We start from the raw sequence: 26,831 nt of genomic DNA, 5'->3' as shown, positions 1-26,831 counted from the left end.
AAAACCAAAACACCCTCATATTTGATCATTTGTTCTACTGGTACACAAAACCCAGGGATACATTTCCTAGTTCATTATGGAGGCTGGTACAACAGATAGAGATGAACTGATCTTGAGAAGCTGTTTTATCCACATGTTCTCTTGTCTAGTGAGAACAGATATATCCTCTCCATAGAGGCTCTTAAACAGCATGCACACTGTCAGAATTGTGAGATGTACACGCCAGATCAATCAACACTAACAGAATCTATGTGTTCTGAAATCATTCCAGGAATCATCAGTTTCATGGAATCTGGCAAGCGAAGCCCCCAAGTTTAGTTCAAACTCCAACAAAGGCCTGAGAGTTTGTAGTTTATGTGCCCCACTATGAGCAGAAGATCCAGTTAGGATGGAATGACCATCGGGGTTTGGACTGTTCTCTATGCTGGAGATGGGACTCGTACATTGTACTGCTGAGCCACTTATCCATGCTTTATATTTTCCCTTAGTAAAACCACAGGATAGAGCACTAGATTTAAGATTTAGTGGCTTGCTGTACCACAGCACAGTATGTGATATCAAGAAAGACCAGAAGAAAATGTAGAAGGAAACTACTGTGGCCAAATGTACTGTGGGGCAGTGGACAGTGCCAGAAAACTTTGTAAAGTTGAGTGGGTTTGGAAGCCCTGGCACGGCATACTTACCACAGGACAGTAGGTACTTCACTAGTTCCTGACCAGGACCCTGTCACACGAGCACAGCATCCCATGGAGAGGATCAGGGGCAGCACTTCAAAGCTCTTCCACATGCAGATGTGGCATCCCTAACATCTCAGACATAGACAATTGAAAGCATCTGCTGTCAGACTCCACCCACCCCAAAATGTATGCAAGACCCTATGCAAAAGGAATAAAGGTGCGGGAATTGTTTCACCAAAGACCTTTGGGGAACATCTGTCATATAAGAGCTGAAGCACAGGTAGGAAGAGAGTGGAAGCTGCCTGGGCCTACCATGTCACTTCCTGCCACTGGGTGGGGTGGCCCCTGACCTTGGTTCCTAGCCAAGAAGCGCCAACTCCAGGGTAGTGGCAGTGACTGTGCCTCCCCTCCCTGCTTTCACAGGCCCGCCTTGATCCGACTCCCCTCTCCCCTCTCCCCTTTAGAGAATGCAACTCCTTGACCAGAGCCCAGAAGAGCTCTGCAGATCTCCACTGATAGCATCCTATACACAGACCAGCAATGTATTTAGGGAACCATTCTCCTAACTCATACAAAAGCATGCTGCCAGGGATATTGGGCGGAGAGAGCAGCGATGGCTCACACAGGGTCACTGCTCTAGGCTATGTTCCTTTCATACTGGGTGCTTAGGCACAAAATACACACCTAGATACATTACTTTAACTTGTATGTTCATGTTCACACCGAGTGGTGCTCCTTTAAAAGTCAGGGTTTGCCGATTGCCCTTATAGGCTGAGTACAGGCAAGATCATCAGGCCTGGCGTGGAAAAAGGGATTCACTGAAAACTGTGTCCTGCTGCTATTTAGATGATGGCAAGATAGTTTAGAGATTTTTTTTGGTTTTGGTTTTCACTCTGTTCCTCCTTATTTGAGAATCACAACTAATTTTGTATTTATTTCTAAGACTTGGGAGAATGATTGCCAGCCCAGCAGGAACCTAAATGCTGCAAAGAGAATGAAAGCATGGTCTGAGTCATCAGGCAAGAAAGCCTGAGGGTAGAAACAGAGGATAATGGGAAGTGGAAGGGAAGGGTAAAGCCAGAGAGAGAAGAAAAGAACGAGGAAAAGATGAATAACGGAAGAGAAAGGGCAGAAACTCTACACAAAGACTATTCCTTTCAGATGTGTCAGCTACAGCAACTCCCTGACCTTGTGTTCTTTAAATGAAGCAATAATTTGATTTAAACATGCAGTGAGAGATTAACATGCAGTAATTATAATCAAAGTACTGTCAGCTAAGCTAACAGTCCTTCACACTTCCAAGTCTAAGTCCTCCCCTTCAACACACACTGAGAGAGACAGTCAGGACAGAGAGACAGAGTCAGACGAACAGACAGAGAGACAGCAGAGAGAACAGACAGACAGACAGAGAGAGAGCAGAGAGCAGAGAGAGACAACGACAAAAAGACAGTACAGAGACAGAGAGATACAAAAACAAGAGAAACAGCAGACAGACATCAGAGAGAGACAGACAGACAGAGACAGCAGAGAGTGAGAGACAGAGAGCAGAGAGAGCAAAGAGACAGACAGAGACAAAGAAAAAAAGACAGAGAGATAGAGACAGAAGAACAGAGAGATAGATACAGAGACAGAGAGACAGGGAGACACAGAGACACATGCAAAGAGATTTTTTGTTTCCATTTTTCTGGTGAGATGCTAAATTTTACTTGAAGATGTCACAAGCATTTTGAGATTCAGACAAGTGTATCTGAGAATCTCACTCTAAATCCATCACTCTATGGAAAGAGCACACATCTCTGGTTCAGGTAGAGACAAAGAAAGAGACAGACAACAGTTTTTGTTTTTCCAACCTTTGACATTATCTTGAACATATTTTCAGGTAATTTTTGTTTTGAAGGTACTGGGGCAAACATACTACCACTGAGCTATATCGTCATGTTTAAGTAACTTCAGTTGCTGCTATTACAGGGAATGTAAACTCACTATGGACAATGTCTAGGTTCCGAAGTTTCAGTGTTTCCACAAAGGCCTGACAAATACCTCACAAGAAGGAAGGAAACAGCCTGACTCAGGCAAACTCCATGTGTTTCTAGTAAAAGACAGCATTAAACAGAACAATATAATATCACTGAATTACTGAGAAAATAATGTTTAAAAACTTTAAGATGTGAAAACAGAACTTTTGTCTAGAGCGGTGTTTCTCAACCTCCTTGATGCTGCAACCCTTTAATTCAGTTCTTCATGCTGTGGTGACCCCCAAACCATAGAATTATTTTCACTGGCACTTCATAACTGTAATTTTGCTACTGTTATGAATCATAATGTAAATATTTGTGTTTTCTTAGGTGACCCCTGTGAAAGGGTCATTTGACCCCTCCACAGGTTGAGAAACACTGCTTTAGAAAGAACAAAACTATAGTTAGCATAAAACTAAGAAACTGTGGAGATTATTTTCCAACAAAACAAAACAAAACAACAAAAACATGGACAGAAAACAAATAGAAGTTGCCTGCATGGCCATTTTAGTTTAAATTATTAAATGGCTTAGTTTCTAACAAGCTTATATACACAATACAAATAATAGGCACAGAACAAACAAGGATGGAAACAGAATAATATAGAGTTAAAAACTTAAATGTTCACTGCTATTATTGGCTAATCACCGTGTAAGTTACCTTTCACTGAAAACTTTGCTGACTGAAAAATTTTAATAGTTTCTATTAACTTTGATGATACCATCCATATTATTAAAATTAGAATGCAAACAAAAACTATAGCTCAACTGTGGACTAAACATGAGGAGTTTCAAGAAACGAGCATCTTGTGGCTGGGGATATCGCTCATCTGGTAGAGAGCAGCCCAAGCACATGCAAAGATTCTAGATACAAAAACCACAGTGGTGGCATATGCTTGTCCTCTCAGCATTCAGGGGGTACAGAAAGGAGGATCGCAAGTTCAAACTTATCCTTGGCTATGAGGCCAGCCTGGGCTAGATGAGGTCTTGTCTTGAAAACAAGGCAAAACCACCCCAATGGTAAAGTCCCATCTAGAGAGGCATTTATATTGGGTGCACTGTTCACGATACCCCTGTCCACTACGCTTCTTTTCCTATGTGTTATTATGCCATGAAATGCTCATATTTCCATGGCCGGACAACATGTGTTAAGGGTCTTGTGTTCAGCTCAGTCTCAGTGTGCTTCATCTTGCTACATTAACAACAGGAAATTAATTAACCCACAATCTATGTGCAATGTAAAGGCCCCAGTTCCCTTGTTAATAGACAGAACTACATACTCAAATGTGGTATGACTCGATTAATCCAGATGGTGAATGTACCAGATAAAACCCACAGCCAAAATCTGGTGTTCCTCACTTTTCATCTGAGCACCTGAGTTCAGGTCTAAGTTAGTCTGTCTGTCCATCTCTCCTTCCTTTGCTCTTTTCCCATCTCCTTCTCTCTTTCTTAAACATTTTTAAACAGTTAGCTGCCTAGGTGGTTGTCTTCCACACCCAGAAGACAGGAAGCAAGTCTTATATGCTGGAGAAGAGATCTCTTTCAAGTGAGTACTGAAATTCTGATTTGGGTATAAGGTTGGGTTGAACTATACATTTACTTCCATTACGCCTTTTACCCGTGGTTCCTGTCTCTAACAAGGGGCTTTGGTATAAAGCTAGGAGTGCATCTGGCTTATTTCTAGATTGAAACACACTCTCAATCATTGGCACAATTTAATTAACTTCTACCTCAACATCTAAGTCCATTAAATGAGGACAATTATTCTGCACAAGGACCCATCTAATGAGGCAAGGTTTGGATAAATGAATTGTCATTCTGAGTAACCTTTGAACCCTGGATTTCAGGTCTGCAGGGACCTCAGGTTTTACGTGACCAGGCCTCTGTTCTATTTGTTTGTTTGTTTAATATATAAGGCAACTGAGATAAATTATTTATGCTCAGTTCTGATTATCTCATCACTCAGTGAATGTGAATTTGTAAAATCTCCCAGCACTTCAATTATGGTTGGCAAATACATTCTTTGTATTAGCAGTTGGGAAAGAACCTAAAGGAATCACAAAAACTAAACACAACAATAAAAAACAGCCTCACCCAAACATACCACCCAGAAAGGCGCAGTACAGCAGCCTAGAGCAGAATGGAAGCCACATCCCAATGGGAGCCCAGTTTCTCCAGCTTCACTGATACCACTGGGGACATTTTTGCTCTTGCTGTGAATGGCTTGGCCAAGTCTTTACCCTTTGTGGGGGAACTAGCCCTGACAGGTCGCAGGGCCCTTCATCATGTCTAGGGCACATGGGGTACCTGGGGCATGGTCTAATGAATTTAGCCCTTTCTTGACTTTAGTTTTACTACTATGCCTATAAGCAAAGACCTAATATTTAAAAATGACAGTTCCATAGGGCTGAAAAGGACCTCAAGAGGCATTCCTGTTCTCTGTCTTAGGGAAAGCTATTTTCCAAATTTCAGATGGTCAAAGGTGGCACCTTTATTAGACATTTCCTGAGAGGCAGGTCCCTTAGCTTTCAAAGTAGCCAGGTACACATGTCAGTTTCTTTGTTATTTCAATTAAGCCTATTTTGTTGGGTTCTAAATTTTGTCTTGTGTTAATTTTTAAGATCTTTCAGTCTATTAAGGCACCTTCCAGTATACTTGGTTTGGAAGGTGTAGATTAGTTATTAAAGTTACCATCTGCAACAATACCAAGCACCCACCCCCCACCATTTAATATGAGGGATTTTTCCTCATTTAGTTTATTATTTGTTTCATTCTGTTAGAAAATAAGCCTCCACAAAGACAAGAAGCCTGCTTGTTTTCAGTATCTGTAGCATTCACTAAGGAAATGTTACCTGCATAGTAGAAGTCAAAGCTATTTATACAGAGAACAAATGAATTAAGGTTTCAAAGGCGCTCATTCACACGTATAGAGACACTGTATAATAAAGAAAGCACTTTTTTTTTTTTTTTTTTTTNAGCCCTGGCTGTCCTGGAACTCACTCTGTAGACCAGGCTGGCCTCAAACTCAGAAATCCGCCTGCCTCTGCCTCCTAAGTGCTGGGATTAAAGGCGTGTGCCACCACCGCCCGGCAAGAGGGCACTTTTTAAAATACAGAAGTAATATGCAAAGTTAAAAGTTGAGAGCATATACAAGGGTAACTAGAATAAAGATACAATGTATATATTTCATTTGTGGGGATTAGCTCCTCTTCTGAGGTATACTATTTCTGCATATCCTAAAGTGGCTTAGTAATAAAACTCTGACAGTGGATTTTACCAGTAGCTGATAAATCAGGACTATTCTCTCGACATGCTGTTATAGTATAACTTCTCAAAGGAACTTTAAGTTTCCCAGGGATGGTTATATATAAACACACGTAAATCCCCACCACATATGGACCACTGAGCCTTGGATTTCAAGCACTATGCTCACCAACATTCTGTTTCATGAAGTTCTAGAAACAGCAGTAGTGTCAGTAGCAGGAGGTGACCACCCTTCCTAAACCCTTGTATGTGGACTGCCCAATGGTACTGTCACTTTTAGTGTCTAGACAATTCTGGGGGTCACCTACTTGCATCCTTGTGCTTCACTCAGATCTATGGGGTTGGTTTTTTGTTGTTGTTGTTGTTGTTGTTTGTTTGTTTGTTTGTTTTAATGTATATTCTGGAAACAAGGAGGACAAGCCCTTTAAGGGGAGGAGTTTGTGGTATATGACTGAGTTCTTCTCATTTATAGTCTGCTCCATGCCTGCAGCTGATTTACAAATGGAGTCCAGATCTGAGAGTCATGGCTTTAAAAGCCTATTCCAGCACATTTTCTATTATGTGGTGGGTGTTCACCTCCCATAATTTTCCACAGAAGGGAGCCATTCTGGCTATGAAGCCTAATGGCCATCCAGAGGTTTTTGTTGTGTAAGGACTTTCGTGGAAATCCAAATCAATGTTGTTCAGTCTCCTATCACTTTCCTGTTACCCCAAGAATGAGAAGCCAAGCACCTGTGCGTCCAGTTCTCTTGTTCCCTCTAAGTATGAGCTTTCCTCTAAACCCCTCTAGTGGAAGGCCTGTCAGTGCAGCTTAAACTGTGAATTTGGAACATGCCAGACTGCAAAGGCTGGAGGCAGAGGTCTATGGTCATGAGGCTAGACATCAAGCTCTGGACAGGGGAAGCGAAAGGAAGGTTGAAGAGAGGGACCATGGCCTTCACTCTTACAGGGAAGTGTTTAAGACCTAGAATAGATCTTTAGAAGGTTCTCAAAGTAATGGCAGTGGGACAGAACCAGTCAGTGTTCTGTTTTAGAAGCTTGCAAACCTGGCCACCTATTACGCTAGCCTGAGGACTGTTAAGGCCTAGGTAAGGTAGAATCCCTACTGCAGCCACTGAATCACAACGGCCGGGCATTGGCATTTGTGTAAGCATGCTTCACTGGGGCTCATGGACAGCTATAGATAAACTACATTGGTCAATTTGTCACACTGCACTGCAAGTAAAAGGCTAGGGATTTGAGAAGGTGGTGTGGTGTGCTTGCCTAAAATGTGCAATGCCCTGTGTTCAATCTTCAGCAAAAACAAAACAAAACAAACGTGATAGAAAACTACAAAGTAAACAAAAATATCAAAATAAATCCACGAACATATCTATTACATAAAATCATGGGAAGACTTACAGTACCTAAAACTTCTCTATCTACCCTCAAAAAGATTCGCTGTAACAGGGTCCATGCTGGGCTTCCCACTGGCCTGGTGACCTGGATGGGGGAGGGTAGCTCAGCAAGAAAGAAGCTCAGCAAAACTGTTCTACCTTCCCAACCAGCATTCTTTCCATCCCTTATAAAAATCACATTTCAAGGTTACTAAAAACTTGGTGCTGGCAGGGAAGGCGATAAAAACTTAACAGTTAACAAGGGCACAGCAACACCCAACAAAGCCCCTAGGCCAATGATTCTCAACTTTCCTAAGACCTGTTAATACAGTTCCTCATGTTGAGGTAACCCCAGCCATAAAAATATTTTCTACTTCGTAAATATAATTTTGTTACTATTACAAAGCATAATGCAAATATCTATGTTTTCTGATGGCCCTAGGTACCCTTTGAAAGGATCATTCAGCCCCCCAAAGCAGGTGTTGACCTACAGGTTGATAACTTCTGCCCTGGGTTCCACACCAAGAACACTCAGACTCAAACCCCCCACCCTCGCCTCTGCCCTGACTACTCTGCTTTACAGAGGTGTAGTCTCTGAAGAACTGGAAGGGACTCACTTTCTCACTCACAGGCTTTACCTACCTACCACGTGCTGCTTAAAGCCAATCATCCATCAGCATGGAGGGACACAGGATGATCAAGGCAGGCTGGTGCTGCCTGTATTCTGATGTTAATTCTGCCTCCTCAAGAGGGGCTGCCCCGTGTGGAGCTAATCACATACTCAGGTGATTTCAGTGAAACTTCTCCCCATTTTAACTGGTCAAATAGAAGCTAGAGCCTGTGATTGTGCAGTGGAAGGTTTTAGAGAGTGGGGAAAGAGTAGGTTCGAGGGTGACAGAGGAAGAGGAGGTGGAAGGAAGATGGAGCAGAACCACATGGCCTGGAGAAGCCACAGTAGCAAGGGTCTCATAGCTGGGGGATAGAGTAATGTAGTGGTAAATCTGCCCAGTCTAGGCGTGCAGCTTGTAAATATTGTAAATGAGTGTGTGCTTTTGCACGGGTTTATTGGGGTTGGAGATTTACTGCAACAATACAGCATATGTATATATATGTGTGTATATATATATATATATATATATATATATATATATAGCATATATATTGCATATATATAATGCATATATATGGTATATAATGCATACTTTACAGAGATGTATTAACTGAACACCCAGAATGACAGCCCCATGAAATAAAGAAACCGGGTCAAGCCTAATGAGAACCAGAGAGGCCTTCTCTCTCCCATTAGCCTGCTCAGCTCGCTAGCTTTTCCTGAGAACCTGTCACCATAAGTACACTTTGTTCAAAAGGGTGGGTAAAGAATTAGGAAAAAAAAAAAAAAAAAAAAAGGAAATAGGAAGTAACCCATCAAGCAGTTTCTCTCTTGCTTTGAAATAGAAATCAGTTTCTACAGAGGCACCTGAAGGCCAGAAATGCTACATTCCCTGCAGGAGAAAGAGGGTTAAGTAGAAACAGCACCCCAGTGCACAGCAGGGCAGCCTGGGCTCACACCTGCCCTCTATCTCTCCCTTCCCCCCAGACCTTCCATTCATAGCTCCAAGTCATTTTCTCTCTTTTTTTTTTTTTTCTTTTAATTCCCAGGCTGGGCATGCCCAGTGATGTCTGTCCTATTTCTGGGCAGATAAAAGGGAGAGCTACAGAAACTGCTGGATTTTTCTCTAACATTTCTGAGTGTTTCAAATCAGAACCTGAACTGTGAAAGAAAAGAAAATCTTTGAAAACAGCTTCAGTCACTTCTCGAAATCACAAACAAATAGCCTCTCCCCCCACTCTCCTTATTCTTTTCTATTTAAAAGAATGAAGTATGTGGAAAAGAAAAAAAACTGTTAAAAATTATATTTCAGTGGATTTTACTGCTACTCGCCATTTTGGTGTACTATTATGAACTCATCGTAAACAAGAGGGCATTCGTCATAAATTGATGAAGACTTCAAAGCTGCCTGCAAAGGAAGACTCAAGCGCTTTAAGGTCTGCCTTGGAGTGGTGGTGATCACCTCTAATCCCAGCACTCCGGAGACAGAGGCAGGAGGATTTCTGTGAGTTCATGGCCAGCCTGGTCTACATAGTGAGTTCCAGGACAGACTTGGCTACATAGGAAGCTTGTCTCTAAAAAAAAAAAAAAAAAAAAAAAATTAAGGTTTGCTTTTTCCCTACCAGCATTCTTCATTCTTATTTGATACAAGTATAAAACCTAAACATTCATCCATTCCACACGCATCTCTGGGTGTGGTGTCATCATAGAGGAAAGATATCAGGTTCGTGGAATCACTCTGGTGATTGTATGAGGATCAAACTATTTAGAAAAATCATAAGTAGGTTGCCTTTAAACATCTCTAAAATTATGATTTCTAACTCAGCTCGATTTGGCGACAGAATACTGCATGAATTGTTGAACTGTTTCTATCCTATTCTTGATTCAAGTAGCAACAGAAATAAAAGCCTTCTTCTCTCAGAGCCTCGGCATTCTCTTTTCCATTCAACTTCTTCCATTTCAGTGTTAGCACAGTGGGTAATCAAGCCAATCTGTCCCATGTGACCACTGGAGCCTTCTCTGCCGGGACTTGTACACACATTTCCACAAGCGTCTTCTGTGAGAAACATGTGAAGCATCTCTTGTTTGGTTGTTCTTCCAGCTTCTGGTGGGCACACGAATGAAGGAATGTCAAAACAGCTCTCCAGGCTACCAGAGATTTCCATTCCTTCTTTCCCTGTATCCTTTTCTGCTCTGTGACTCCAGGGTCATGTGCAGGGGGGCTACATAGGTCAACATGGGCCTCGAATGGCTCTTACTAAGAAAGACTCTCAAATGCTGCTGTATGCTTTTACTGAGGCCCCTTCTCACTCCCTCCGTCTGTCCCCCATATGGTTTCTGCACCTCTATCAGGCTCACATATAGGAGTCTCTGATAAGAGGCTGTTAACCTGGCACAGGTGTCACTCACCCGTGACTAGGGACCTCCACCACGTTAGAAATCCAATTCATTTAGTATTCAAGCTAGAATAAACTAACCACTTTTCTTCTATTTGAATTCATGTACTTTATATCTTTAAAACCTACCAACAAAAGAACACATGGCAGCTCTTTCCTTGAAGTTTTAAAGAGCCATGCCACTTCCCCATAAGATTCTCTCATTTATACACAGCAAACACTTTCTTCAAAGTTAATGTTTTCATAAAATTCTCCTCCAATGAGAGGAAAAGTTATTACTGTATATATTTTTTTCAGATGTCTTTACAAAACTCTGAAGAAATACACGTGTCCATGAGTCCTTCACTGAAACTCTGAGTAAATGATCACAACCTCAGCTGAGGTTATCCCAGATGGGTTTAAGAACCACTTATGCTGGGGCCAGACGGTCTGTCCAATGAGTCCCGGTCCTTTGTGCTTTTGGTGTGTTTGCCTGAAGTGGCATATTTGACCCTATGGTCAGTATTAGTGAGAAGAAAGCAGAAATAAAAGTCACTACAGAACATGCATGTCCCCTGCAAACAGGAGGCAACTCCCTGGCCTTACAGACATGAAGGTGACAGGTTGTTTCCAGTGTCAAATAATGAGTCTTTTACCCTGGGCTGCAAGGGTATCTGAACAGTGAGGCTCTGGGCTGCAAGGGTATCTGAACAGTGAGGACTCCTAGCTTGGTGGAGGCACTGGGTTTGATCTCCAGAAGCACAAGAGATTTAAAGAAAGGAAGACACTGACTGAGTAAATTTAGAAAGAAAAGCAAACAAATTACTATTAAATAATGTCTGTGCTTAGGATGTAAAAAACAAATCATTCCACCCCTCCACTACTCCCCTATGCCTAAGTAGTCCTGCTCTCTTTATGTCATAGAAATTATACTCCCAATAACCTATGGAAATTAGTGCATGGGGAACCCATCTTATGATTACATTTGTAGGCAGAACATTAGAACATTGCTCAAAAGCACAAAGTGTGAATTTGCAGATATACAAAATAACCAAGTAGATGCCACAATGATACTTTTATTTTACTGAGAATAGCTTACTTTGTGTGTGTAAGCAATGACTGATTCTTTCCCAATTGTATGCAAGATAAAGTATTTGGACTTTTAAACTAAACAATGACATTATAAGACTCATGGTTGGATCATGCAGCTTTTTTCTTTTTTTTAACCTATTCACATATCTCATACATCATTGCTTCTGTTACTGTCAGTACAGAGCCAAACATCACTCAGAGTCAGGCAGAACTACCAGGACACTAGGAAACTTAGTCCTGAGCTGGCATTTCAGTCTCCCCTGTGTGGCAAAATCCGAGCAGTTGCCCTGCACTAATGCAACTTCAGCTGCCTTTGCTGGATGCAAGCAACACTGCACAATGTGTGTGTGTGGGGGGGGGGGGTCACAGGTGCTGTGTGCAGAAGCAAAAAGTATATGGCAGTCACCAAGTTGCAAACTTCGGGCTACTTTCAGAAGTCTGTTCACACGGGGATAACTGCTCTAGGATGAAACAGATGGCAAATGCTGGTTACTAGAAGCAAGCACTCTATGAGAAAAGAAATGACCAGTAAATCAACGATACAGAGAGTAACAGTGTTTCCAAAGGTTCACGAAGCTGAAAGTTAGATGGTAAGACATCTGGGCAATAAGGCTTTGATCTCTGGTCAGAGAAGCTGTATCACATGGAGGGCTCCAATCCTTATGCTGGGCAAGCAGTTTGTAAGCACCTGGAAAGGGGCAGAAGTTGCTGTTGCCAATGAGGGTTTGCAAATTGTTTGCATTTGGGCGGGGAAGCCACTCTCAGGACTCACCCAGCATTTCCTACAGACCAGGTGAAAGCCCCTTCATGGCCCTCTCCCCCTGAGCTGCTTTTCATAGCACAGGAGCTATTGAATACTGGCTTCTTGCCAAGTGGCTTTAACGTGAGATTTGACAAAAATTACCAAGTACACAAATCTACCCTCACCTCATTTTCTTTCTACAGCGACTTCCCAGGCAGCTGTTCAAGAACTACATGTGTCCATTTACTGGATTGAAACAAGCAGCACAGGCATAGGGAGAACCACACAAAGCATATGCTTTCCCAGCCCATCCTGATTTCCAAAACAGTGGGAGCTTAGCTCCTGGGGATACTGACAGGGCATCAGCTGCTTCTGTTTGGAGACAGAAGACCCCCTTCCCAGCCCCCAACCTCCCACACCCCGGGGCTTACCTGTTTCTTTGTGCTGAACCTCTGCCAGGTGCAAGTCATTCAAAAGGTGCTCCAAGATCTTCTCCGGGGTACCAGACACCACCACATATCTGTCAGAGAGCAGAGAGTCCACCGAGTCATCCTCCGTGGAAGACTGTGAGCGGCTGCTCCATTCATCGTCCTCATCTTCTTCGTCGATGTATTTGAAATAAGGCACATCGAAGGTAGGCAAGGGCAGCTGGCGCTCTGAGAGCGCCGCGGAATCTTTCCTCTCTAGAGGGGGGTCAAAGACCCGCAAGCGGGAGCTGCCCATTGTGAACGGTGCCTAACAAAGGCATCCCCTAAAGGCTATAAGATCTTGCCATCCTTGTCCTTTCACTGGGAACTGAGTCCATCTGGCTGCTGAGAGCTCTGCAGTCAGCTAGAACGCCGGAGAGGCGGAGAGAAAAGAGGGAGGAGGAGGGAGGGTAGGGCAGGCGGCAGAGCGAGCGAGCGAGTGAGAGGGAGCTGGGAAGGGAAGCAGCCAGGGATGGAAACCGGAGCGTGCCTGGGCTGCTGGGACTCTCACCTCGCGTCGGTCTCCGCACTCCCTGTGGTGGGGGCTGGGCCACAGCTTGCTACTTTCTTCAGCACCAGCACACTCTGGCCTTGCTCTTTAACCTGAACCATCGTCACTTCATCATCTTGCTTTAATTGTAGATCAGAGTGATGGATGAGAGAAGAAAGGGGGAAGAGAAAATTAAAAAAGAAGCCAACTAGCTTCACCTCATTCCTTTAAAGACCTGGAATAAATTAGGAGTGTGGTCAGGCATCCAATAGTACAGAATCTAGGCTCAAGGTCTCTGGAAACACACACAAAAAGCCCTAAAGACATAGGAAGCTAAAGCAAAGTGTGAGTTGGGGAGCAGGAATTAGAATTTGAAGATTTTATTTTTAAACCTACCTCCAGAAGCAATTGGATTTAGAGAATAGAATGTTTAAAGTTTCAAAATGTACAGCATACTAACTGCATTTGTACTTTGTCTTTACCTGGATTGAAAATTACAGCATATCTACTATTAAATACTAAGATAAGGAGTAAAGACTTGCTTTAAACCACAGGCAAAGGGCTACCCACTGGATCATTCAGGTCAAGCCTCCTCCACCTCCCTCCAACTGTGCTGTCCTCCCCCCTCGTCCCCACTTCATTTGGACTTTCAAATTCATCAGGTACTTGTTTTATCAGAATACAAGCAAAAATAGATCTCTAGTTAGAATCTCATCTCAGCTGAAGTTCTGACGTCATGGGCCACTGCACTGACTTTCTTCATCTCTATCCCTTTTAAAAGAGTCTAGGAGCTTAACTATCATTCATTTCTGCACACACAGCTTCCACAGAGCAGAGCCAGTATGTCTGTCTGACCTGGCTCAGTCAGGGGACAGTCCCTGCTGACCCAGCAGTACACACCCAAGTCTAAGCCATGGGTACAAACTTTCACGGCATTTGCTATAAAACTCTCCCAATGTGCAGCACCCAGCCATAGGAAGATAGCCAGAGTCAGTAAAGAACATTAAAAGGCAAATAAGAAAGTCTATCTTCTATGTTGCTGATGACTTTGGGTATCTTACTCTGAAAGAGGATGTCAACTCTTTGCAGAGCAGCTCTGTGCTAGCTAGTATGGTTCTGCTGACAAGATCCTAGCGATAACTAGGTGCAGACACAGAGAAGGGTACCCTGCCCTCCTCCCCGTGTGGATGAAAGGAGCCTTATCAAACACTGTGTAATTGCTTCAATGGGCCCATCACTGATCAGTGTATTTATTCTCTTATTAAAAGACTAGAAAGGCTCCAACATCTGCAAATCACCCACATAAAATAAGACTGTGCCCTCAAGTCCTAATTTCTAAGAAAATGTGAATCCACCTGGATTTTTCTTAAAAAACAAACAATATTGGTGATCCTGGAAAACAGTGGTATAATTATATGTTCATTCTTTTTAAATAGCTTACAGACAAATAATTTTGCTATGTAGAACCGATGTATTATGTTTCAGCAAGGTCAGACACATGGTGTCTGTGGCAATTAATGCTGGATATTCATTGTTCAACTCCCCAAGGAGGCCAGTGTGACTCCTGTAACATGAATACCAATGTGTAATTGCTATCTTTTCATTTCTCCAAAGCAGTTCTTTTGTTATCCATGTGGCTGAAGTGAACTAAAGTGGCTGGAGAGAGGGGCATACATGGTGTAAAGGGGGGAGGGGAGCAGAAGAAAGCTGGGATGAGACATGTAGAATCAGACAAATAATTCTATTATTTGGAAGAACAGATGTGAGAAGGCAAAGTCTTTCCCCGGCTCCCTCTAATCGTAAGCCAATATTCATCTTATATGAGCCACTGTCATTCTGAAGTACATTTTACATCCTATGTGCATGTGATATATGACATTATTAACTTCTGCAGGCTGCACGCATACATATGGATGGGCAGGACTCTGCTAATGTCTGTGTAAGTGATATGTATGACATGGCTGTGCACACAGCAGTCATACTTTACTGGGCAGGAGAATAGCTGAGTCGGATTGATACACTATCAATAGCATCTTATGCCACTGTAATAGGTTCCATTTGGAACCTGTTAAAAATAAAGGAAAGGAGAAGCAGAAAAATCAATGAGCAAGGGAAGATGTAAATTATCGAAACCTGCTGTGAAAACACAAGACTCCTGTGTGTTATAACCATCTATGAAGGAGGGCTAAATCAATGCACCCGAATCTTGGCATCTGTCCCCAATTCCTCTTCCCCAAAATGAGGAAACGGCACCATTGAGGTTGGGGAATGAAATCTTTATTTCAGAAATTGCTAGGGTAAAAATAAGTATGAGGACTAATGGTGGAAAATACGTTTAATGACAGATCGTCCTTGAAGTAGAAGCATTAAAACTTGTAATTGACAGTTGTTATGTAGCAAACAAAGAGGGCCTCCTTTGGGTAGGACACCCTGTTGGACACTAAGTAGCAAGCAAAAACGAAGCAGACAAGCTCTGCTCTCTGGTACCAGGAAATCAGAAGCATAGCTTGGTCACGCCCTCAGGTGATGCTAAGGGCAGGGGACAAGGCAAGTGGAAGCCACAGGGTTTGGTGGTCAACGGTAAGTGGCCTGAGAGACTGGGAATGACAGCTGACGTCTGAGTAGTGACAGGATGGAGTTCTGTAGAGATTAACCAGGTAGTTAGGAGGAATGCACAGTTTTCTGCACAAAGGCCAAGGGTAGAGACAAGTTTGTTAATAATTCAGATCTTGGCAATTGATAAAGTTAAGGGAGAACAGACAAGTGTGGAAACTAGGAAATGAGATTTAGTGGGAACAGCTCAGTAAGAGATGAAGGCTGATAGCAACAGTTTCTGGGAAGGTACATGGAGATGATAAGGAGATGATGAGGAACTGGTGAGCCAGGAGGACCTGGAAGGAGGAGCAGGGAACAGCGTCAGGAGGTCCAGGGAAGAGCCTGCCCCACTGATGTTCAAACTGACAAGCCTAAGAAAAGATCTGCTAGCATCACTTTGGGGCAAGAGGTAAGAAGGAGCCACAGCCCAGGTGCTCTGGAAGCTGAGGCAGGAGGATCACATGTTCAAGCCAGCCTAGGGCAAGGACCAAAACACTGACTGATGCTTGGAAAAGGGGCCTGGGATATAGCTTAGTGGTAGAGAAAGCTCTGAAACTTTGCATTTAATTCACAGGTGAGGGAGGAGGCCAAGGAGGGAGGGAGGGAGGGAAGAAAGGAGGGAAGAAAGGAGGGAGGGAAGGAAAAAGAGAGAGGGAGGGAAGAAGGGAGGGTGGGAAGGAAAAAGAGAGAGGGAGAGAAGGGAGAGAGGGAGGGAAGGAGGAAGGAAGGAAAGGAGGAGGGGGAGGGAGGGAAGGAAAAAGAGAGAGAGAGGGAAGAAGGGAGGGAGGAAGGGAAGGAGGGAGGAAGGAAAGGAGGGGGAGGGAGGGAGTGGAAGGGGGAGGGAGGAGTGTTAAGGAAAGGAGGGAGGTGATGTGGAAGGGCAACCTGAGACTTTCAATGTGTAGGGCTGGAGAGCTTGGAGAGCCTGTGGTCCTGACTGAGTAGGAACACAGAACACAAATGCAGGATCAAGCTACAAGAGAGTCTTCTTCCTTTCAGATAGACTCCAACGGTTCAGTGAAGCAGAAACAAGCTGAGAGATCATATGCAATGGTTCCTTACTACACTGGTACTGAGACAGCCTCTGGAGGAGGGGTGTGTGGTGAGGTTGGTAGCCTAAAGAAGATTTTACTGGAAAAGTGGCCTCAGGGATGCAGCAGGGGACGAACCGGTTATGAAGAGAAAGACTGCCCGGGCGGCTTTGTGAACTGCTGAAGCTAGAAAAGACATTTGTGGTTTTATGACCTTCTTTCTGCTCTAAGTGCTTAGGAGTCTTAATGGAAATGAGTGACTGATGAAGCCCATCCAGGGTAAGGAATACACAGGGAGATATCAGAAGTCAGGGTGGGGAGAGGACCCAGGGATCAGGCACATCAGGAAAATAGCTCTTCATCACAGAGTGTCTGAAGGGACAGATCCATTGTGAAAATTGAGGGCCGCTGACCATCAACCACATGGGCTAATAGCATAGGCTTTATTCAAGGGAGCAAAGGCTCTACAGTACTGAGTCTTGAAGACTAAGGGGGAGGGACAGAGGCCCCTGAGTGACACCAGTACTTTGGGATGGGTCCTAGGTTCCAGATTTACTGCATCTACAATGCTGACAACTTCCTAAGTGGTTAGTGCACTAAAAGCATTTGTCCTTGATCCCTGAAGCAGCTTGAACAGGTCCAGAATTACAAAGGAAGAAGGCAACTTCTTTCATTTAAAACAAATCCCTTTCCATGCACCCCACTGGAATTTATGTTAATGAGTCACCTTAGGGAAAGTCACCAAATAACCCCACCATAGGAGGCCAGGTTGCTAAGGAAACCAACCTCCTGCTCAGAGGGCTCACTGCCCCTGTTCTCATCCCTAAAGGTTTTAGTGGTCACCAAGGCCTGGCGACCTAGTCAATTATGCATGCATAAAGAACTCAGTATGAAGGATGGAGTTCAAGGGCTTCTGGGAAAGTGAGTGAGGGTCTGTCCCCCTGTCCAGAAGGCAGTGCATCGCAGCTGCACAGAAAGCAGTTGTACCTGGGACATATGCCTTTGCTGTTCATTTGTGTCCTTTAAAATATTCTTTAAAATAAACTGGTAAATGTATTTCCTGGGTTTTGTAGTCACCTTAGAAAATGAATGGAACCAAAGGGGTAGATTGTGGAAACTCCAATGTATAGCCAATAGCTCAGAAGCATGGATAAAATAGCCTGAAGCTTGTGATTGGCATCAATCGTTGGGGCTCAGGGCTCAACCTAAGGGATCTGATGCTACTCCCTGGTAGACAGTGTCATATACAGTTGAATCAGTTGAATTATGGGTAGTTGAGCTCAGATCACTACAGAGCTGACTGTTTTTCTTGTTGGTAGGGGACCCCCCCCCCCATACCTGGTCACAAAAGTATTCTGTGTTGACAGCTGAGTAGAAAGAAAACACCCTGTGCTCCCCCAACCCACAACTTTAGACCCTGACACACGAGCTGAGCTGGCCCTTGCAGCTAAACCCTGATATTCTGTTCTACATGATTTTGTAGGGAATCAACAGCAAAGTCACTAAATCGCAGTGGGTCAAAACAAAATCGCAGCCTATTAGTTATTATATCCGAATGAAGAGTGAATATTTTTCAACACACAAAATCCCCCAAAGCCTGTTTGCTACCTGCTGCTCTTTCTTTGCCCTCACCTGCATTCTCTGTTGGGAGGATAAGACTTAGTCGCAGAATTACCCTAGTTTCTAGACAGTAATCCAGAGCAAAGCCTCACGTCCTTGGGATCTTTTCAAGGTCAAATCCCCTGAGTACCGTCCTGTCACTCTTTCTCCAGGATCCCCTTCTAGAGCATGAAGTCTCAAGATGCTTCCACAACAGCAATGAGGCCAATTCAGTCACCTGCAGGGGTGGTCCTGGAGGTGGTCTCTGATTGTATGGCACTGATAAGGTTAACAGGGTCTCATGCTGCCCTGGCATTGGAGTGATAAAGGACATGGCATAATGGAGTTTTGGAGAAAAAGCACTTATTGGTAAGGTGTTAAGTGTCAGGCATTCCTGTCAGTGATAGAGGGGCATGGGGCTCATGATGGGAAGGCAGAAGTCAGACCATGAGTCCTCCAAGGAAAATAGGACAGCATCCTGGAGTAAGAACCAGAGGACCAAGCCAGTGGCATGGGCTCTGAGGAGGAATGGCTTTGGGAGATGGGATGAGGGTATGGACGGCTTACGTTGCAGGAGGCACCATGTTCTTTTCTACCTCTGTGCACATCTTCAGGGAAGTCCTCACCCCCTAACACACACTTTAATCCCAGATCTGCTCTCATTCTCACTTCAGGGATGGCACAAAGAGCTCTGGCAAGTAGCTAAGTGGACTCCTCAGAGTTCTGCTCATGGGCACATTACTGGAGACAGTAGAAGAAGAGGAAGCACAAAAGCAGGTAGTAAGTAGTCCTCAGCTGCCAGTGGGGAGCCTGTGTGGTAAGAGGGGGATTGAGTGCTGAGGCTTATGGTCTCCTGCAAAGAGCCTTCTGGAGGAAGAAAACAGATGAGGGTTCCTAAGTCCCTCCCCCCTCAATTCCTTATGCCTGATCCATTCTCTGGATGAACAACATTGATGATTTTACTCAGTTCGACTATACTGCTATCTGGAATTTAAATTCTGGAAGCACAACAGAACAACCACCTTCAAATGACCTAGATTAATTTCCATGGTCATGCTCGGATTCTTGTGCTTCTACATCAAACTTGTGGTGTTCCCAACCCACCCCCCATATGGTCAATTGTATTTGTATTTTCAAAATGAAAATACAGAGTTGTAAATTTACTTTTTTTTTTTTTTTTAAAGGGAAGGAGGACGGGTGTTCACAGTTTAGGAGGCCTTAATTTTATCTGAGTCAAGTTTCTAGTTATATTTGCATTTTCATACATTACAGTATGACCAAGAAAAAGTGGTGACAGATGCATTTCTCAGCCTGCTGGAAGGGTCATGACCCTTAGCTCGATTGTTTCCACTATTCTCAATTCCCATCCCAGGTGCTCTTGTAAGCAGCCCTGGTTTCTCCGGGCACAGCACATCTCTGATGCCCTGTAATGCTTTGTAAGAGCCCTTGCCTAGAGGCTCAGATTATGGGCTTTGAGAACCAAGAACCTCTGACTGTGTCCTAAAATAAACCATCTTATAAACAGAAATTCATATTTATCATCTCATCTAAGGAGGTTTGACTTCTTTGAAAATTCTTCTGACACTAACTCCCTCATTCAGATGAGATGTCCAAAAACGTCCAATTCCAGCACCCATCATCTGGCTGTATGACCTCTGGTTACCTACTTTCTCCTTTGCTAAATGATGGCATTCCAAGGACAGGGACTGTGCCTTCTGTCCTTTTTCTAAAGAATGGGTCAGGGCCAGGCACATGATATTCACTTGATAAGGATGTACTGACCATGCAAATCCATGAGCAAGCAAAAGAGGAGGGACCCCAGCTCCCTCATACAGCTCAAGGTCACCTTGCTGTAAGGCTCTCACGCTCCCACTCACCCTCCATCAGACCTTTCCTCCTGCACTGGGCATGCCAGAACATGTTTGAACTGAAGTGTTCAAGCTGCCCACTCCACATGTGCTGGGGGGTTCTAGCAAACGAAGCTCCTAGGCAACTAATGCTTAAGAAGTTAGGTATCTCAGCACCAGTAAGGCAAGCATTAAATGGCACTGTCCCTTAGGTCTATGTCATGTGAACAACCAAAACATCAGGTGGCCATGATCGTGTCAGAGGGTGGGCTCTCTTATGAAGCCTTTGTATTCCTAACCTCCAGTTTATACTTCATTCTCCCCTAACCAGATTTCCCCTCACATGGTCCACTGCTCTAAAACCATACCTAGTGTGGGACAGCCTGAGAGACCCTTTCAGATGGAAACTGTTAACAGTGCCCTAAGCTGACAGCATTGGCACCAGGACGTCATAGGATGAGCACTGGTCTCAGCTGCTTCCCTTCGAGCTCCTGATACAACAATCATGGTACTGCCTTACAAGCACACTGGTTACAGCCAACAGCCTGGCTGTGCATCCTTCCCTCACACAGCCTTGGCTTGACTCATCTCTCCTCAGAAAGCCAGGACCTTGACCTCCAGTCCTATTTGGTGGTCCTGTGTGACCCTGTGAACCGAACCTCTCCCTCTTCATATCCCTCCCTCCTCCCCCAGCGTGCTGTTAGTGTCCTGTCTTTCACAAACTATTAATTCTCTTGCAATAGAACCTGCATTTTGCACCCCAACAATCTGCTGGATCTTGATGGGCTGCACTCAGTGAACAGTTACTCAATAAGTTAATGAATAAAAACAATGAATGGACAGATGTGGATTTTAAAGTGAAACATGGCAGGAGACACTTTCCAGGAGGCAGGGGCAGGGGGCACCAGGCTACCCTGGTGGTAGATATCGGCAGCCACTATGCTACCTTGACCACCATCAGAAATGAGGCACTCAGAGAGACAGGCTAACCCAAGGATCATGACAAACAGGCTAGGAGTTATTTACCAGCTCAGAGTGACCCACTCTTACTAGAGAGACTTGCACGGAAACCAGCGACAGACAACCCAGAACTCAGTCACTTTTCAAGGTTATTTATGATAGCTTTTTGATGTGTGTGAAACATCACGCAGTCACTAAATCACAAGAAGCTAATGCAATTTGCTTACACAGCAGTAGAGGCAACCAGAACTAATGAGACAGTGCTGCTGGATTCGAGAACTAGACCCAGGAGGAATGGGACAACAGGGAAGAATCAGCCATGGCAGACAGATAAGCTCATGTGACAACTGACATTTATTGAGGGGCTTACCATTTGGCTGGCAAAGCCAGAGGCTGAGTGTGCACCATCTCATACATCCATTAGAGTTGTCCTATAAAGTGTACACCACCAAAAGCCAGTTTATACAGGAGGAGGCTGTAGCAGAGGGAGGAAATGTCACCTGATCTGGCAGGAACACAAAGCAGGAAGCTGATGAAGCCGATATTAAACACAGACAGGCTCCGTGTACTCCAGTGCCTTTGGTCAAGCCACGGATAACTCTGAGACAGTGGGTGCTCTATTCTGAGAGACTGCAGGAGCCCGATTTACCTAAGGGCCAGACTAGGTCAGTCTGGTTGGTGAGTCAGACGACAGGTGAGTTGAGGCCTTATGAAACTGCCAAGACAGTATTTACATTTGAGTGGCCTGCTGGTTTGGGAAAACCACCTTATGGATTACAGTTCAAGAGAAGAGGAGGGTTGACAGGTGGTTAGGATGGTGCGAGTTCAGAATCCAGCCAACTGCTGTCAGGCAAAGCTCAAGTCAGAGCACTGGAAATTACTGAAGAAACTGAGGCAGGGGCCCAAACAGAAAGAGTCTCACATCCAGAAAAAACTGGATTAAACCCAGAGCCAAGAAGGTCAAATCTTACAGAGGCAGAGGATTCAAAAACTGCCTTGCCTCCAGAGATCCAAGAACTGGGCAGGCATTGCACAGTTTTAAATGGTTAATGGTGTTTTGTAAATTTTGCCTCAAAAAAATAAAAATAAAAAAAGAAGGGAGAAGGTTAGTGCTGTTACTCAGTGGTTGCTCATCTAGCATGGACAAGGTCATGGGTTCAATACCCTCCCTGGGACTGTGCAAAACACAGTGCATCCATGAGCCTGGGACATAGTGTTCTGACTGTTCTGAGTCCTGAGGAACATGTCTTGTGAGGCTAGCTTGGACTCCCAGGATGTCCAAGACTGACCAGTGTAGGAAAACCAGTATCAATGTGTTGTTTCCACTCAGAGCTTCTGAGCCATGTGGGAGAGGGAGTGCTGGCTTACTAACCACATGCTGCAGGTAATTTTCCACTTGTGGGTGGCAAGATAAAAGAGGCTGAGGTGGCTCAATGTCAGGCTGTACAAACAGATGCAATAAGACAGCTCTCCAGCTGAGACTGGAGAACACCTAGAGACATCTGGATGGAGAAGAGGCAGTTCATCATCCTTTCCAGGACTGAGTTTTATATAATTCATTCATCTCGACTCCACTCTTCTCCCAGAGGTCCTCAGTGTTGTTGTCTCAACTAGGAAGGAGACACCTGACTTAGCAGGGAGACATCGCTCGCTCCCATCTCATACTGGAAGTTTGCACATAGCTTAGCAAACCACCAGGGCCCGCATCTGTATTGGTACTGTAAATATGGGTACCAGACAATTACAGTCCTTAGGACGTGGGGTTAAACAAAACAGAAGCCTCCTCAGAATAAGGAAAGCTTAACCAAAACCAAACACTGATTTTGCTGACAACTTATCTCATGATTCTCCCCCCCCCCCCCCATGAAATCAGATTTTAAAAAGGAGATGAAGACAAAATACTGCTGAAAGATGCAGTCATCAAAACAAAGGCTAAGAGGTGGGGCTACCATAGCGCCTGCCTGTAAGTAGATCCTGGGTTCATCTCAGCACCACATGGGGGTGGGTTTGGGGGAGACAGACAGACTGACAAAGGAAGAAAGAGAGAGAGGAAGAGAGAGAAGAAGAGAGAGGGAGAAAGAGAGGAAGAGAGAGAAGAAAGAGGGAGAGACACCCAAAGAGAGACAGACAGAGACACAGATAGTGGGGAAGAGAGAGGAAGATAGAAAAGAGAAACACAGAGACAGAGAGAGGATGAGAGAGGGGAAGAGAGAGGAAGAGAAAGAGAGAGAGAGGGGAGAAAGGAAGAGAAAGAGAGAGGGGAGAGAGGAAGAGAAAGAGAGGAAGAGAAAGAGAGGAAGAGGGGGAGGGAGAGAGAAAGAAAGAGAGACAGAGAGACACAGAAAGAGGAAGAGAGGGGAGAGAGGAAGAAAGAGGAAGAGAAAGGCGGAGAGAAAGGAAGAGAGTCAGAGACACACACAGGCAGACAGATAGACAGCGAGACATAGACACACACAGAGAGAGACTCAGAGAGAAGGGAAGAAAGATAGAGACACACAGAGGAAGAGAGGGGGAGAGAAATAGAGACAGAGACGCAAAGACAGAGAGAGACGCAAAGACAGGAAGAGTGAGAGGAAGAGAAAGAGGAAGAGAAAGAAAGAGGAGGGAAAAAAAAAGGAAGAAAAGAGAAAGGCTGAGAAAGAAGGTGCAGACTTGTTCAGGTGAGCTGTTAGGAGAACCGGAACCCAAACCAAAACAAATCCCAAGAAAATCATCTTTGTCCTGTTTGCTCTAGCACAAGACGAGTAATTAAACAATGATAATTAGCTTTTTATTTGTACATCATAGGTATTAAATTAACAACTCAGGCTAAAGCCTAATGGGCTAACTGAATTCATTATCCCCAAGTTCATAGATCCTGGGAAACATGTGACTTTCATAGATAGGTGTGACAGCAAACACGACTGTACTGTAGAACTAAACAGAACAGAAAGCCAGTAAATGTAACAGGAGAGACAGCTGGCAGCTCCTCAGGAAGAACTGCAGTAAGTCTTGTTACCTCTTAGAGTGTTCATAGGAAACAAGGTATCAAAGAAGCCTAAATCTAGCAGGTTAGATGGGAGTCCGGTCACTGGTGGGGAATAAACGGTAAAGTCTCGAAGTACAAGGTCTCTGTTCATCATGAGACTGTTTTGATAAGCTGCATTAGCTTGATGGAGCATCTTGGTCAAAGTAAGTACCCAAAACAAAACAAAATAAAAACAAACAAACAAAAAAGCCTCACAACCCCCCAGTAGGTTTGAGAGCATTAATAAAGGAACCGTTTACAGAAGTGGGGGCAGATTTGAGGAAACCATGCAAAGACAGTGCCACGATCTCAGGTTAATAGACTTTACCGCCTCAGCTGAAAGGGCTGCATAGCTGTGTGAATATTAGATCTCACTGGGGCCAGAGATGTAACAGAGAGTCAGCCTTGGGGGTGGGGTGGGGGTCTGAACAGAGCGGGGCCCATGCTCCCCACGGATGTGGTTCCATTCAGAGCAAAAGAATGCAGGCGTCAGGACTCACTACTTAAACCCAGCGAAGGTGCAATGGCGGAGGTGTGTGAGATGAGACTAAACAAATGCATGTTCCCCACCTCAGAGTCTCCAGAGATGCTGTTAACTTATCAACTCCAGGAGAGTCACGGTGTCCATTCCTGCTGCCAAGAAAGCCACTGGAAGGCCTGGTAGCTTTGGAGTAGGTATGCTGGTGTTTCCAATTCTTACCTGCCTGTCTTAATTCTTGTCTAGTACAGATGTTAATTACCTCATTCAGCTCCTACAGCTTGCTCCTGGCATCTGAGAAGCATTACTCAATCACACAGGTGTTATTGTTTTTTGATTTTGGTTGTGAGCCTAGCCTTTAACAGCCCTTGTTTTTTGTTTTTATCATAGAAGCTTAAATGTTGTTAAGTACTTCCCAGCAGGCCCTCTTGTCTCAATATAGAAGTTGTTGGTTGATGGCCAGATTTGGGAATCAGGATGGAGGGTAGAGGAGAGCAACAGTGGTAGAGCCAGTTCCATGCAGATATTAGCTGCACAGAGCAGGGTGTGCTTAGTTTTCTATGACATCTATCAGTCAGCATTGAGTTGAGTGTGTGTTACTACACATTCACATGCTCAACACGAAGGAAGGAGGGCTAGTCAAGGCCATGATCTGAGGGTTAGTCCCAGAGAAACTAAGTCCAGAGAGCAGAGCACAGAATAAGAGGAGGTCAGGTTAGAAGCCGGAAGAACAGAAGGTGAAGCTATTCTCCACCTGTGTCTAGGCGCTAAGGCTGACTTGCCATACCCAACCAGAGTCCAAGTGACAGGAAAGCTTTCCCAGAGCAGAAACCAAACTGGACCTGACTCTGGGGTACTTTCAACTATGTGTCACTCAGGCAGGCCCTCAGAGAAAAGCCAGGCTCACAGGGGCAGTCAGCCAGCCAGCTGAGGAGAAAGAGGCTGATAGGGCATGTTTTAATATACAACCAAGGACTGTTAAGTCATTTTGCTGGAGGAAAATACACTTCCTGAAGTCCAAGGCATCCCTGGAAATATGAGGACGGTACCCTGTCAGTGGATTTAAAGGCACTAGAAGGTATTATACACAAGGACATACCATAGACTCACCCCAACCACCTTTTAGTCAGCAGGGACTAGAACCACACCTTTACCTTACCATCCTTACCATAGCTTTTCTGACTAAACCGATGACAGATGCATGCTCCATCTCTGCCTATTTTGAGGGTAATGATCAATTATTAATCATATAAAAGTTATTTGATATTTCTTCAAAGAAGTATAGCCTGAATCAAATTACATCAATTAACTCCATCAAAGCAAAAGTGGGTATTTCTGGGTTCTGATCCTAGATTCACCACTTACTGTCAGGCTGGCTTAACTCAAGTTGTTAGATCTCTGTGAGTACTAGTTCTCTTGCATTGAGTTGGATAATATGTATGTATACGTCGAAGCTATGTGCTAGACACAGGGAAAGTCTCCATCAAGAGAAAAACAAACAAAAACGAAACAAAAAACCACATCAGAACAAGCTATGTAGGAACAACATGCCATTCCAGCACATTAAGATCTAAGTGGTAGCTGGGCAGGGGCTTTTAATCCCAGCACTCAAAAGTAGAGGCAAGTGCCTCTCTAAGTTCAAAGCCAGCCTGGTCTATAGAGCAAGCTCTAGCATAGCCAAGATGATACAGAGGGACCCTGTCTGGAAAACCCCAAAAGACCTAAGTGTTACTAAACTCTTTCTGGGTCTTGCTATAATTTTATCAACCAATACACATACAGAAAACCACTGCATTTTAAGGAAACACAACACACAATCTTACCCAGTGGGAACAGCTCCCTTTGGTACAGCGTGAGCCACTGGCAAATGTCCCAGGAGTGAATTCCATAGCTCACTAAGCTAGGAGGAAAGGGAAGCCCAACACCATCTACCTAACCCACCCTCCGCAAGGCCTGCTGGGAGGCACAGGTGTTTCTCTCCAGCAATCTGCAGTATCCCTCAGCCCCAAGGCCAGGAAGCACTCACTTCTACAATCTAAACTCTAGCAAAAAGAGAGACGACAAGTTCAGGCTTCTAACTCTTCCTTTTTTCTTTCTTTTCTTTTTTTCGATACAGGGTTTCTCTGTATAGCCCTGGCTGTCCTGGAACTCACTCTGTAGACCAGGCTGGCCTCGAACTCAGAAATCCGCCTGCCTCTGCCTCCTGA

The 26,831-nt window shown here is 44.3% G+C and overlaps 1 protein-coding gene across 1 annotated transcript in view; it reads right to left on the bottom strand.

Annotated features, from left to right (window-relative positions):
* The window catches only part of Rapgef5 (Rap guanine nucleotide exchange factor 5), a 105,427-nt gene that overhangs the window by 62,327 nt on the left and 16,269 nt on the right, over window positions 1-26,831 (bottom strand). The window contains exons 2-3 of the mRNA XM_029540618.1: window positions 13,129-13,247; window positions 12,582-12,670 (exon numbers count right to left, since the gene is read on the bottom strand). Coding sequence (XP_029396478.1) covers window positions 12,582-12,670; window positions 13,129-13,247 — 208 coding nt within the window. The remainder of the gene's footprint in view (window positions 1-12,581; window positions 12,671-13,128; window positions 13,248-26,831) is intronic.

This window comes from Mus pahari, chromosome 7, assembly GCF_900095145.1.
Source record: "Mus pahari chromosome 7, PAHARI_EIJ_v1.1, whole genome shotgun sequence".
Classification (NCBI taxonomy): Eukaryota; Metazoa; Chordata; class Mammalia; order Rodentia; family Muridae; genus Mus; species Mus pahari.
Note: the sequence above shows the minus strand (reverse complement) of the source record. Positions and strands in the feature narration are given on the sequence as shown.